The sequence below is a fragment of the Tursiops truncatus genome, chromosome X (assembly GCF_011762595.2).
Source record: "Tursiops truncatus isolate mTurTru1 chromosome X, mTurTru1.mat.Y, whole genome shotgun sequence".
In the NCBI taxonomy this organism is placed as follows: Eukaryota; Metazoa; Chordata; class Mammalia; order Artiodactyla; family Delphinidae; genus Tursiops; species Tursiops truncatus.
Genome location: NC_047055.1, coordinates 39,531,396 through 39,547,113, shown reverse-complemented (window position 1 = coordinate 39,547,113; position 15,718 = coordinate 39,531,396). Strand labels below are relative to the sequence as shown.

General features: G+C 35.5%; 1 protein-coding gene across 1 annotated transcript in view; it reads left to right on the top strand.

Moving 5' to 3' along the window:
- Positions 1-15,718, top strand: part of NRK (Nik related kinase) — a 167,712-nt gene that overhangs the window by 71,591 nt on the left and 80,403 nt on the right. Inside the window, 3 exon segments of the mRNA XM_019949429.3 lie at positions 5,976-6,032; positions 7,350-7,386; positions 7,389-7,420. Coding sequence (XP_019804988.2) covers positions 5,976-6,032; positions 7,350-7,386; positions 7,389-7,420 — 126 coding nt within the window.

Sequence of the window (15,718 nt, the reverse complement as noted above, 5' to 3'; positions counted from 1 at the left end):
GAAAAGACAACCCTCAGAATTGGAGAAAATATTTGCAAACAAACCAACTGACCACGGATTAATTTCCAAAGTATACAAATAGCTCATGCAGCTCAATATCAAAAAAACAACCCAATCAAAAAATGGGTGGAAGACCTAAATAGTTATTTCTCCAAAGAAGACATACAGATGGCCAAAAAAACACATGAAAGTATGCTCAACATCGCTAATTTTTAGAGAAATTAAAATCAAAACTACAATGAGGTATCACCTGACACTGGTCAGAATGGCCACCATCAAAATATCTACAAACAATAAATGCTGGAAAGGGTGTGGAGAAAAGGGAACCCTCCTGCAGTGTTGATGGGAATGTAAATTGATACAACCACTATGGATAAAAGCATAGAGGTTCCTTAAAAAACTAAAAATAGAACTATCATATGACCCAGCAATCCCACTCCTGGGCATTTACCCAGAGAAAACCATAATTCAAAAAGACACATCCACCCCAATGTTCATTGCAGCACTATTTACAATAGCCAGGACATGAAAGCAACCTAAATGTATGTCAACAGAAGAATGGAAAAAAGAAGATGTGGTACATATATACAGTGGAATATTACTCAGCCATAAAATGGAACAAAATTGTGCAATTTGTAGAGATGTGTATCGACCTAGAGACTGTCATACAGAATGAAGTAAGTCAGAAGGAGAAAAAGAAATATTGTGTAATATCGCTTATATATGGAATCTAGAAAAATGATACCAATGAACTTATTTGCAAAGCAGAAATAGAGACACAGATGTAGAATGGATGTATGGATACTGGGGGGAAAGGGGGGTGGGTGAATTGGGAGTTTGGGATTGACATATATACACTACTATGTATAAAATAGATAACTAATGAGCACCTACTGTATAGCACAGGGAAATCTAATCAGTGCTGTGTGGTGACCTAAATGGAAGGAAATCCAGAAAAGAGGGAATATATGTATACGTATAGCTGATTCACTTTGCTGTACGGCAGAAACTAACACAACAATGTAAAACAACTATACTCCAATAAAAATTAATTTAAAAATATGAGAGGGCTTCTTTTCTTATGGTAGGAATGAGAGCTAGGAAAATATTCTTCTTGCTCTGTGATGCTTGAGAATTAAAAGGTCATTCTTTGCACACAAACTCTATTTAAGGGAGCATTGCTAATCCAGTGCAGTTAGTACCTCCTGCATGATATTATTGGAATTACTGATGGTAGGAAAATCAGACCCAAAAAACCCACATTTATAGTTTAAGGTTTTCCTTGTGATTTTCCTGTATAATAGTCACTAAGACCAGTGGGAAATGTGAGATTATTTAACATTCAATCTAGAATTCAAAGCCAAACTCCTTTCTTAGCGTTCTCTATGTGTGTTTTCAACAAATGGTGTTTAAATTTCCATAAAACATACATTGTAATTGATAAAAGACACATTCTAGAAATTGAATTTGCTGGTGCTGGTTTCAACATCTCATTTGGGAGACAATCTGTTTATGACAACATGACCTTCAGCTAAGATCACAAAACAGCTTCTATGTAGTCAGTGAACCACAGGATGGCACCACTGAACAAATATTGTTTATCTCAAGATGACTTCTACGTTCTTTAGATAAATGCTCAAGAATAGTGTTATCCCTCTTCAAAAGCAACATCAATCACTTCTGATTGATAGAGTGAATAGAGTATGAAAGGGGCAAATAGTAACTTTACAGTAAAGAAACCTGGCAGACATCACTTAAACCAAGTGATCTAGGTTAACTTCACCAGTGATAAGTCATGGTTATACCATGTACCCCTGACATGATGTAATGAGGAAAGGCACTTCATCTCTGTGGTGTTCTTTCCTCAAACCCATGACCTCAGTCTAATCATGAGAAAACATCAGACAAACCCAAAGTGAGGGACATTCTATAGAATACTTGACCAGTATTCCTGAAAAGTCTCAAGTTCATGAAAAATAGAAAAGTAGACTAAGGAACTGTCACAGATTGCAAGAGCCTAAGGAGATATGACAGCTAAATGGAATGCAGGTTCCCAATGCAAGTCCTACAAAAAGGACTTTAGTGTAAAAACTGAGGAAATCCTAATAAATACTATAATGCAGTTAAGAGTATTAGACCAATATTAATTTCTTAGTTTTGACAATTGTGCCATGGTCATATAAGATGTTAACATTAAAAGAAGCTGGGTGAAGGATATACAGGAACACTCTTTACTGTCTTTGAAACTGTTCTCTAAGTCTGAAATTATTATTTAAAATAAAAATAGTCTAAAAGTCCAGATACAAAAGATAGTCTCTGAAATACTAAGTTAACAGGAAGCAGTTTTCCATTTATCTATTATCTGGATATTCTAGACTTCTATGGAAGCTTGCATAATGGTTAGGCATATTAACCCCATATATGGTTCCAAGATCTGGGGTTTAATTCCTCTATAGACACAGTGAGCATGTTTTTAAAACCCCACATTAGGATTCCTTGTCTGTCAAAATAATTTTGTGCAGTTTTCAAGTGAGAGAATAAATCCCAGATAATGAGGATGGAACCAAGTTGATTTTCTCTGTTCTATGGCAATTGGTGGCACCTTTTAAAGATATTCAGTTATCTCACTAATATGTGACATGAGTATGATGGCTGTGTATTCCAGACTTTAAAAACTTTTGTGGTTTACTAACCATAGATCAAATAATGCAATATATGCTAATACCTTTGCTAACAAGCCGAATATTTGTGTTGCACAGGATAGTATTTTGGCTCACAAAAACCTCTTAGAATCAAGGGAGTAAACATTTTAACTCCTCTAAAGGGTGTGTGAGAACCAGTTTCCAACATGTTGTATTTGTGCACACAGATGTGAGTAAAATTTGACTAAAAAGTGTTTATGGGAATAATTAGAAAAACAATACTTTCTACGTCATGATGGGGCTAAATAGATTAAAATATTAATATATATTTTCTCCCAGAGCTGTAAATAAATGTGGGACTCTCCAACATGTTTAATTTCCACATGCAAGAGAATGAAATTGGACCCCTATCTTACACCACTTACAAAAATTAACACAAAATGGGTTAAAGACTTAACCTGGAGTTGTAAAGCTCCTAAGAAGAGAACATAGGGGGAATATCTTCTTGACGTTGATCTTGGAAAGGATTTTTTGGATATGACACCAAAAGCACAAGCAACAAAATCAAAAACTTAAGTGGGACTACATCAAACAAAAAATCTTCTGCACAGCAAAAGAAACAATCAGCAAAATGAAAAGGCAACCTACAGAATGAGAGAAAATATTTACAAATCATCTATCTGATGAGGGGTTAATATCTAAAATGTTAATTACTTTTCTCTGATCAGTCAATAACCTACAACATTTCCTTTCCTTTAAAAATTCTAGTCTTTGGTAGCTGTCATGCTCCACCCAAAACTGCTCGCCTGATCCTAGACATTTCCTTATACCTTGATCATTAGTTTCTGAACTGTATCCCAAGTCCAGCCCTATTCCTTTGCTTAGTTTCTATCCTTCTAGCCTTGTGTACTAGTTCCTAGGTCTGCTGTAACAAATTACCACAAACCGAATGGCTTAAAAGAAAAGAAATTTATTCCCTCACAATTCTGGAGGCTAGAATTCCAAAAATCAAAGTGTCTGTAGGGCCATTCTCCCTCTGAAGGCACTAGGGAGGAAGACTTCCTTGCCTCTTCTAGCTTTGGGCGATTGCCAGCAATCCTTGGTTTTCCTTGACTTGTAGACACACTGGTCCAATCTTTGCTTCTGTCATCACATGGCATTCTCCCTGGGTATCTGTGTCTAAATTTTCCTCTTCTTATAAGGTCACTAGTTATTGGCTTTAGGGCCATCTCTAATTGAGTATGACTTCATCTTAACTTGATTACATCTACAAAGACTCTATTTTCAGAAAAGGTCACACCCACAGGTACCAGTGGTTAGAACTTCAGCATATTTTTTTGGAGGACACAACTGAACACAACAACACCTTGACCTGACTCTCACAGGCCTGACTGCAATAAAGTGAAACCAACAATCCATGCCATTCCCCATCAGTGCTACAACAATCTAACCAGTATAGCTGTTTAATGCTAGTTCTTAGGCATGAACTGGAGTTAAATCAAAGTGCTGGTGTTTCTAGAGTTACTGTATTTCCTTGAAAGTTTTCTGATCCATTTCTGACACATGGCTTCATTTACAAACAGTGCTTGATCAATAGGATTGAAGTAACCTTAAATGTATGGGATTAAATCCTATCAAACATATCAGTGGATAAAATGGAGTTTTGACACTCATGTAGCATGTAACATTGATAGTAATAGGTAGAGTGGGATTCTTTTTCTTTTGAGCTTCTTTGATCAGTTGGCTTTATTTTGATGAAGAAAACTTGTAGGAATCATCTAAAAACAGTATTCATATACTTCAAAGCATATGCTTTATAAGAGAGGTTTAACAACAAACTAACAATATATTTAAGTATCACTGTCCTGAAATCAAGGAATCTCGATATTTTGCATAGTTACTCACTTGACAGGTTACCCAAGATATTTAAAATATTATACAGAAATACCATCCCTCATTTGATCATTCTATAAGTTAAAAAGTGTGGCTGTTTTTCACATGAGATCTGTGACTAGTGACAGTCCTTTTTTTGCCCCTATATTAGTTTACTACAGTTGCAGTAATAAATCCACAAATTAGGTGGCTTTAAACAGAAATTTATTCTCTTATAGTTCTCAAGACTATAAGTCCTGCAGATTCATTCTCCCTCTGAAGGCTCTAGGGAAGAATACTTCCTTCCCTCTTCCTAGCTTCTAGTGGTTGCCAGCAATCCTTGGCATCTCTTGACTCATAGCTGCATCACTCCACTTTTTTCCTGTCTTCATATGACCATCTTCCCTTTGTGTGTGTGTGTGTGTGTGTGTGTGTGTGTGCGCAAATATCCCTCCCTTTTCTCTTATAAACATACTAGTCATTGACCATTGTAATCCAGTATGACCTCATTTAACTTGATAACAACTGCAAAGACCCTATTTTCGAGGAAGGTCACAATATGAGGTTATGGGTGAACCTGAATTCTGTGGAGATACTGTCTAACCCAGTACAGCTGAAGAATCAAATCTGCTGGAGAACTATCATAAAAGGCATTCTGTTTCAAGTTCAAGCTTTACTCATATCAATATCAGACTGATTTTTTCTATGACTACAGCTTGAAATATTTTAAAAGGCACCAGCCACAAAACAAGAACTCTTGTTCCAAACCTCTGTGTTCATTTATGAAAAATTATAAACTTGTAACTTGTACTCACATTTTCCTAAGTCCAAGTACTTAGAACTCAGAGTGTTTTCAATAAGAAAGAATCTTTCAGAACTCCTGTTCATAAATATTTTTGGTTCATATGATTGAGGGCACACTAAATGGTTTAAAGGCCATTGAATTAATTATGTATCACTCTTATCTGTGATCATTATGGAAAAAACTTTTTTAGTATATGAAGAGGTGTTCAATAGAAATATCTGTCTGCATAGTACCACATAATCAGTTGGAAAAATGTTCAATAAAACATTTCCTTTTACCCTATCTCCAGTCTGAAATTTTTACTTTTTATCTGGGTGCTTCAGTGCCATGTAAACCTAGATTAAAGATACTAAGAAAGCAATGCCTTCAAATGGCCAATCATGTCCACTACTCAAATCAAAACATAAAAAGCAAACTGCATAAATTTGCTTGATTTTTTTGAGTGACATGGTTGGGGTTTCTTTAAAATGTTCGTAATTTAATATTTCTGTCCTCTACATAATACCTTATAGTTAATCTCTATATAATATTTTATATTTCACAATAGGCTACAATGTTTAACCTTATTTAATTTTAATATTTTTTACTTTGTTTACTTCTTGATTGCTAGATTATATAGCCCAGCATTTGATGTTTATTACTATCCTGTGTTTCAGGGACTCCATGAAAAGACTGGTGCACTTACAGCTGTTAAAGTGATGAATGCTCGTAAGGTAATATTACCTCCTATCTGTATTCTGTTCCCTTAGTGGACTATGGTCTTGTGATAAACGGCTCAGAAAATATTGTATTTGTTTTTTCCATCATTGTTATATATAATTATCTTAATCTGCATTTATTATATTTAGAATTTAATATTATTTCTATCATTAGTATATTATTTTTATTATTTATTACATTTACACATAAAAAACTTTTATTCACAATGAAAGTGCTATATATTTTAGTATTCTGTAAAAATGAAAAAATAGCTGTACTCCTGTCTATTTCTAGTTGATTATCTGTTTCCAGGGATAGTAAAAAGTCGATTTCCTCTAATGTTGTGTTAATCCTCTGTTTCATCATTATTTCTTTCCCTCCCCAACCATTTGTTTTGAGAGTTGAGGACACTAGATTTTCAATGACAGGTAGAAGGAAAAGAACTTGTCTGAGATGCACATTTTTCATGTATTTTCTGACAGATGCGCAAGATAGGCAGTTTAATTGGCACTGTTCCTGCTAACATTCATAAAGCTGTGTCGTGGTTCATAACATATTGTCATAGAATTTGTTAAGCCCTGATTTCTGTCCTCTTTCTTTAGCATGAGTGCCTCACTTTCTCAAGATAATATTAGCATGAGCATAGCAAGGTCAAAACATATTCACTTCACTACACCCTAAAGGAAAATTCTCAAATATTATATCTGAAAAATTGTACATGTTGACTGAGTTGTTATCAATGCCATAAACTGTTCTTTTCCAATTTGTGCAGGAAGTGAATTGCTGAAACTATTTAAAGAGTTGCATGCTTTTTGTTTTGCCAGTAAATGTCAAATGTTGCAAACCAACGTGAGTTTCAATGAATTTTGAGGTTTTGTGGATTTATTTTGCCCTATAAACCATGACTTCCAAATAATCAGCCTGTGCTTTTTGAGTGAGACTCTCTAAAATACTTATTTCCTTTTTTTAACTTGAGAGACTTTGACCCACAATCTACATTTCAGATACTCTAACTTGAAATAGTTAAAACTCATGTTCAGCCCATAGATAGTGTCAATTACCTTGTTTATTTTTTAGGGGAAATAGCACTTTACTAATATCAAATTGTAATATACCATTAATGGCAGTAAAATTTGTTACTATGAATTTGGTGCCAAGTTTCTGTATATATTAGAATATGATTTTTTATTAAAACTATTAGTAAAAATTGAGAGAGGAATAATATTATGTTACTCTTCCATTTAGTACTAGAAGAGCACAAAGCACTTAAGAATAAATCATTTTCAGAGTGTACCAGTGGGTTTAATAACATTTTGTTCTTGGTTTTGCAGACCCCTTTACCTGAAATAGGGAGGCGAGTGAGAGTGAATAATATCAAAAGTCTGTCGGGTGGAGATACAGTGTAAGTACTGAAAGTCTCATTAGCCCACAAGCCGTCTTTCCTTTAATTTTCAAGTTAAACAAGTCCCTTTGTGTTGTATCATTATCTTTAGAAGGCCACCACTAAAATTTTCTTGCCTAAAAGTGATAACATATTTATGTTTTTAACATATTCACATAGTTTCATTCATTATATGTGAACACTAGCATCTATCAGAAAGCAGGGCCTAGAAGAAATGGTTCCCTGAACAGGTAAGCGTTGACTGCAGATGAAGGACTGAGTAAATTCACAGTGCTCTATGCCCTTTAGCTGAGTAATAACAAAAGAGATGATGCGAACAAGAGTGAATTTTGCCTAAAATTGGCCTTGGCAAGGTCCTTTTTACACCTTTTACACGGTATTCCGGACTGACTGGCTTTCCCCCCATTATGATTCTAAGAAACATTGCCATCATATATGAGCACAATGATGACTACTTTTTTGTATGTGTGAGATCAGTAGCAGACAGAAAACCAACAGGCTACCCAGCCTAAGAGTGTTCAGACATCTGGCCACAGTACTTGAATACATGAAGGAGTGTGAAAGTGCTTTCTACTTGAAGCTTTTTAACTGCTTTACAAAGCAATCTCTATTACTCTGATAATTTGCTGGCTCTAGAATAAGCTCTGGCAAAGGAAATTCTTTTTCAGTAGATGTTGATGATCTAGATGTTAGTGATCTATCAAAATATTCTCTGGGCCTAAATGTAGAATTTTGCTCTTACAATATAATTGATATTTTTTTTCTTAATTGTCTCCCCTGCAGTTAACTATCTAGTAGTCAGATATTTTCAACCTTTTGTGTCTTAATAAATGCTCTCAGGCTCATTTAAAATACCTTTTCCATTAACAATCACATCCGGAAGAACGTTCTAGTTATATTAGGAAGGTATTGGTAAAGAGTTTCATGATTGGTTTAGTAAGTACTGGGCTCCTGTTTTGTTTACAGTGTATCTTGGGAAACAAAGCATATCCAAAAGTAACAGGCCAGTACTGATTAATAACATGCTTTGGTTGATCAAGAATCTGTGAAAGGGACTTCCCTGGTGATGCAGTGGTTAAGAGTCCACCTGCCAATGCAGGGGACACAGGTTCGATCCCTGGTCTAGGAGGATCCCACATGCCGTGGAGCAACTAAGCCCGTGTGCCACAACTACTGAGCCTGCGCTCTAGAGCCCTCGGGCCACAACTACTGAGCCCACATGCCATAACTACTGAAGCTCGCATTCCTACAGCCCGTGCTCCACAACAAGAGAAGCCACCGCAATGAGAAGCCCGCGTACCACAAAAAAAGTAGCCCCCGCTCACCACAACTAGAGGAAGCCTGTGTGCAGCAACGAAGAACCAATGCAGCCAAAAAAATAAATAAAATAATAATAAAATGATCACATTCTTTTTAAAAAAAGCTGTGGAAGGTAAGGTATGAAAATTATAATTGTTTCACCAATTTTGGTTTCATCAAACATTTGTGTTAATAAATTCATTTAAAGTTCATCTTCAAACCCTCTCTGATATTCTTTTTATAAGGAAAAACATTTTGATTCTAGAACTGGGTGAAATTTCAAGCAAGTTTTGGCATCCTTGAGCTGCCTCTTCTTGACAAAAAGCAGGATATTCAGTCCACTCTGGGATCAACTGGCCCTGAGCCAGGAAATGCTATAGCATCATATTACTGGGATATATGTGACAGTTTTAAATTACCCACTTGGCCTGATAGATATAATGTACTTATGTGTTTCTCACAAGCTCAACTTCCTGTTAATTGAGAATGACAAACATACTAATGCTTTCCAAACATATCTGATCTTGGTCTATTGGTTTTGGGGGAGTTACATTTATATGGGAAACCCACTCTTAAAAGTTTTTCTAGTTGGGAACTTTGTATCCTCTGATTATATATTTTAGTAAGAAAAATAAGTGATCAGCCAGTTAGCGTCTCTAAATCACCCTGAATCCTTTGGGGTAAAGAGTTTGTGACTTGCACACACATCTCATTAAGTCAGGAGTTTATGGAAAGAGCAATAAAGTGGAAGTCCAGAAACATGAGTTCAAATGCCAAGTCTACCACTAAATAGCCCAAGAAGTACTTGGAAAAGTAGTCTTACCTCTCTAGGCTTCAGGTTTCTCATAGGTAAAATGGCACCAGAATATTTGGCCTGCCTATAAACAAGGTTAAAAGTACGGTTTAAATGTAACTACAGAGCTGCCTAGAGCCGAGCCATTCTCCTCTTCCTGCCTGAGGACATGAGATTTCTTACCCAGAAAAGAAAAGGAAGCTCTTTGATATCAAACTACCAAACAAGTTAAACGACTCAATCTAACCTGTGCTTCTTTTTAACCTGTTCTTTGAGTTCTTATCCTCACACCCATCATCTCATTCTTATTTATTGCACTCTTTATGAGTTCATATTTCTCTCAGCAGAACCTTGATGCTTTGCTAGGAACTGAGAGTGCCCCTGTACATAAAGAATTGCTAGGTTCTGAGGTTTATTCCTATATGATTGCAGATATTGTTACAATTTCAAAGAAGGGCAACATCACAAGGGAGGCAGAACGTTTAAGGGTCCTACATGGCAAGAATGAAAGCCACAAGGATTGATCTTTACCTTGTAGAAAACAGGTTAAGGGGATTCGAAGGAAACTTATTAACCAAGCTTCCTTGGGAGGCTGGGACGAAACGGGAACCTGAACTTCCATATAATTCTCATGCTACAAGTGATTGTTTTATTCATTCATGCCTTTATTACACAATAAGTACAAAGAGAAACTGTCATTGGGGTTTCCAACTGGAGAAATATGGCTCCATCCCCTCCCCCAAAGACATACAGGTGTCTAGATTTTTTTATAGTAATTGAATGTTTATGGATAAATCCACTGGAAAAGCCTAGGGAAATGCTAAAAAATGTTCTAGAGATGCATTTTCCCCTACCTCCAGGTCTTCAAGTCAAGGTAATTGAGGGAAATGCTGAGGAGAACTAAAGATAGTTAAAAGTTCACACATTAATTGCTTTTAATGTCAGTTGGCCCTGTTCTAATTCATTGCCCAAAATAAGCCAAAGGTATCATTTTTCACTGGATTTAAGAACAGGAGTTTAACTGTATCTTTAATTTGAAAGTCTTCACTTAATAACCAAGAGATCACTGAATAAATCAAAGAGGAAATCAAAAAATACCTAGAAACAAATCACAATGAAAACACGAGGACCCAAAACCAACGGGATACAGCAAAAGCAGTTCTAAGAGGGGAGTTTATAGCAATAAAATCCCACCTTAAGAAACAAGAAACATCTCAAATAAATAACCTAACCATACATCTAAAGCAATTAGAGAAAGAAGAACAAAAAAAATACAAAAGTTAGCAGAAGGAAAGAAATCATAAAGATTATATCGAAATAAATGAAAAAGAAATGAAGGAAACAATAGCAAAGATCAATAAAACTAAAAGCCGATTCTTTGAGAAAATAAACAAAATTGATAAACCATTAGCCAGGACTCATCAAGAAAAAAAGGGAGAAGACTCAAATCAACAGAATTAGAAATGAAAAGGAGAAGTAACAAATGACACTGCAGAAATACAAAGGATCATGAGAGATTACTACAAGCAACTCTATGCCAATGAAATGGGCAACCTGGACGAAATGCACAAATTCTTAGAAAAGCGCAGCCTTCTGAGACTGAACCAGAAAGAAATAGAAAATATGAACAGACCAATCACAAGCACTGAAATGAGACTGTGATTAAAAATCTTCAACAAGCAAAGCCCAGGACCAGACAGCTTCACAGGCAAATTCTATCAAACATTTACAGAAGAGCTAACACCTATCCTTCTCAACTCACCCAAACTATAGCAGAGAGAGGAACACTCCCAAACTCATTCTATGAGGCCACCATCAGTCTGATACCAAAACCAGACAAAGATTTCAGAAAGGAAGAAAACTACAGGCCAATATCTCTGTTGAACACAGATGCAAAAATCCTCAACAAAATACTAGCAAACAAAATCCAACAACACATTAAAAGGATCATACACCATGATCAAGTGGGGTTTATCCCAAGGATGCAAGGATTCTTCAGTATACTCAAATCAATCAATGTGATACACCATATTAACAAATTGAAGGAGAAAAAATATATGATCATCTCAATAGATGCAGAAAAAGCTTTCGACAAAACTCAACACCCACTTATGATAAAACTCTCCAGAAAGTAGGCATAGAGGCAACCTACCTCAACATAATAAAGGCCATATATGACAAACCCACAGCCAACATTGTTCTCAAAGGTGAAAAACTGAAACCATTTCCACTAAGATCGGGAACAAGACAAGGTTGCCCACTCTCACCATTATTCAACATAGTTTTGGAAGTTTTAGCCACAGAAATCAGAGAAGAAAAAGAAATAAAAGAAACTCAAATCAGAGAAGAAGAAGTAAAGCTGTCACTGTTTGCAGATGACATGATACTATACATAGAGAATCCTAAAGATGCTACCAGAAAACTACTAGAGATAATCAATGAATTTGGTACACTAGCAGGATACAAAAGTAATGCCCAGAAGTCTCTGGCATTCCTATACACTAATGATGAAAAATCTGAAAGTGAAATTAAGAAAACACTCCCATTTACCATTACAACAAAAGAATAAAATATATAGGAATAAACCTACCTAAGGAGACAAAAGACCTGTATGAAGAAAATAATAAGACACTGATGAAAGAAATTAAAGATTATACAAACAGATGGAGAGATATGCCAAGTTCTTGGATTGGAAGAATCAACATTGTGAAAATGACTATACTACCCAAAGCAATCTACAGATTCAGTGCTATCCCTATCCAACTACCAATGGCATTTTTCACAGAACTACAACAAAAATTTTCACAATTTGTATGGAAACCAAAATGAGCCCAAATAGCCAAACAATCTTGAGAAAGAAAAATGGAGCTGGAGGAATTAGGCTCCCTGACATAAGACTATACTACAAAGCTACAGTAATCAAGACAGTATGGTACTGGCACAAAAACAGAAAGATAGATCAATGGAACAGGATAGAAACCCCAGAGATAAACCCATGCACATATGGTCACCTTATCTTTGATAAAGGAGGCAATAATATACAGTGGAGAAAAGGCAGCCTCTTCAATAAGTGGTGCTGGGAGAACTGGACAGCTACATGTAAAAGAATGAAATTAGAACACTCCCTAACACTATACACAAAAATAAACTCACAATGGAATAAAGACCTAATGTAAGGCCGACACTCTCAAACACTTAGAGGAAAACATAGGCAGAACACTCTATGACATAAATCACAGCAAGATCCTTTTTGACCCACCTCCTAGAGTAAAGGAAATAAAAACAAAAATAAACAAATGGGACCTAATGAAACTTCAAAACTTTTGCACAGCAAAGGAAACCATAAAGAAGACGAAAAGACAACCCTCAGAATTGGAGAAAATATTTGCAAATGAATCAATGGACAAAGGATTAATCTCCAAATTATATAAACAGCTCATGTAGCTCAATATCGAAAAAACAAACAACCCAATCCAAAAACGGGCAGGAGACCTAAAAGTCATTTCTCCAAATAAGATATACAGATTGCCAACAAACACATGAAAGGATGCTCAACATCACTAATCATTAGAGAAATGCAAATCAAAACTTCGGTGAAGTATCACCTCACACCGGTCAGAATGGCCATCATCAAAATATCTACAAACAATAAATGCTGGAGAGGGTGTGGAATCCCTCTTGCACTGTTGGTGGGAATGTAAATTGATACAGCCACTATGGAGAACAGTATGGAGTTTCCTTAAAAAACTAAAAATAAAACTACCATACGACCCAGCCATCCCACTACTGGGCATATACCCTGAGATAACCATAATTCAAAAAGAATCATGGACCACAATGTTCATTGCAGCTCTATTTACGGTATCCAGGACATGGAAGCCACCTAAGTGTCCATCAACAGATGAATGGATAACGAAGATGTGGCACATATATACAATGGAATATTACTCAGCCATAAAAAGAAACGAAATTGAGTTATTTGTAGTGTGGTGGATGGATCTAGAGTCTGTCATACAGAGTGAAGTAAATCAGAAAGAGAGAAGCAATTACTGTATGCTAACACATATATATAGAATCTAAGAAACAAACAAAAAAAATGGTCATGAAGAACCTAGGGGCAAGACGGGAACAAAGACACAGACCTACTAGAGAATGAACTTGAGGATATGGGGAGGGGGAAGGGTAAGCTGTGACAAAGCGAGAGAGTGGCATGGACGTATATATACTGCCAAATGTAAAATAGATAGCTAGTGGGAAGCAACCGCATAGCACAGAGAGATCAGCTCGGTGCTTTGTGACTACCTAGAGGGGTGGGATAGGGAGGGTGGGAGGGAGGGAGACGCAAGAGGAAAGAGATATGGGGATATATGTATATGTATAACTGATTCACTTTGTTATAAAGCAGAAACTAACACACCATTGTAAAGCAATTATACTCCAATAAAGATGTTAAAAAAATAAGTCTTTTTTTACATACTACAAATATATTTCACTTTGTACAATAATAGTATTCCTGAAAAGTTTAAATTGAAGTGTTATAGATGCTGTAGGAGAGCTTTGTTTATTTACAATGAAATGAAATTTATAGCTAGTAGAAATTCAGACCACTTATCTCTCTAGATAGATAGATAGTATTTTTTTACATATTTACCACTGTAATGATTAGGAAAATAATGAATTTCAGCATTTAAAAAGATAGGACAAATCAATCCAATACCTTTAAACTTCAGTCAATCACAAATTAATCAAGGCAGTGTGGTGCAAGCATAAGGATAGATACATAGATCAGTGAAATAGAACTATTTCCATATATCTGTGGTCAACTAATTTTTGACATGGGTGAAAAGACAATTCATAGGGAAAGACTAGTCTTTTCAACAAATGATGCTGAGTCAACTGGATATCCACATGTAAAAGAATGAAGTTAGTCCCCTACTTTATATGAAAATTACCTCAAAATGGATAAAAATCCTAAATGTAAGAGCTAAACCTATAAAATGTTTTGAAGAAAAATTGGAGTTCATCTTCATGACCTTGGATTTGCAATGGATCCTTACATATGCCACCAAAAGTACAATCAACAAAATAAGAAATTGATAAACTGGACTTCATCAAAATTAAAAATTTTGTCCCTCAGAAGGCACTATCAAGAAAGTGAAATGAGCACATGCAGAATGGGAGGAAATATTTGCAAATCATACACTTATAAAGTACTTACATATAGAATATATAAATAAATCTTACAGTTCAATAATAAAAAGACTATTAACCCAATTTAAAAATAGGGGCAAAGATATTCTATTAGACATGCCTCTGCCCATAAAATGATCCTTAACACCATCAGTCTTTAGGGAATTACAAATCAAAACCACAATGAGATACAACTTTCCACCCACTATGATGGTTATAATAAAACAGAAAATAATAAGTGTTGGTGAGGGTATAGAGAAATGAGAACCATCATTGATCTGGGAATGTAAAATGGTGTAGCCACTGTGGAAAAGTTTGGCATTTCAACAAAATGTTAAATATAGCATTACCATTTGACCTAACAATTTCACTTCTAGGTATATACCAATGAGAAATGAAAACATATCCACACAAAAAATTGATATGAATGCTCATAGCAGCATTATTCATAAGAGCCAAAGGGTAGAAATAACTCCTTCAGTTGATGAATGGTAAATGAAAAGGAATGAAATACTGATATGTATTACAAATGGATGAATTCTGGGGAAAAAAAGCTAGTCACAAAAGTTCACATACTGTATGATTTTCATTTATATAAGATGTTAAAGATAGATAAATCTACAGAGATAGAAAATATATTTGTGGTTGCCTAAAGCTGGAATGTGTGTGGCAGAATTTGGGGGTGATAGCTAAAGGGTATGGGGTTTCCTCTTGGGGTGATAAAAATGTTCTAAAATTGATTGTGGTGATGGTTGAATAATTTTGTAAATATGCTAAAAACCATTGAATTTTACACTTTAATTGGGTGATTCCAGTTAGTGAAAACTTTACACAGTGGCCATTGCTGCTGGTCCAGGGATCACACTTAAAGAACCATTGAATTAAAAGATATTTAATTAACCTTTATTTTCTTCCCAATTCCCAGTTAACCCCAGATCTCCATCCTGACAATTCTAGTTGAGATCTTATTATAAATTGCTGTGGGATATAATGGGTTGCCATAGGATTCTCCTTCT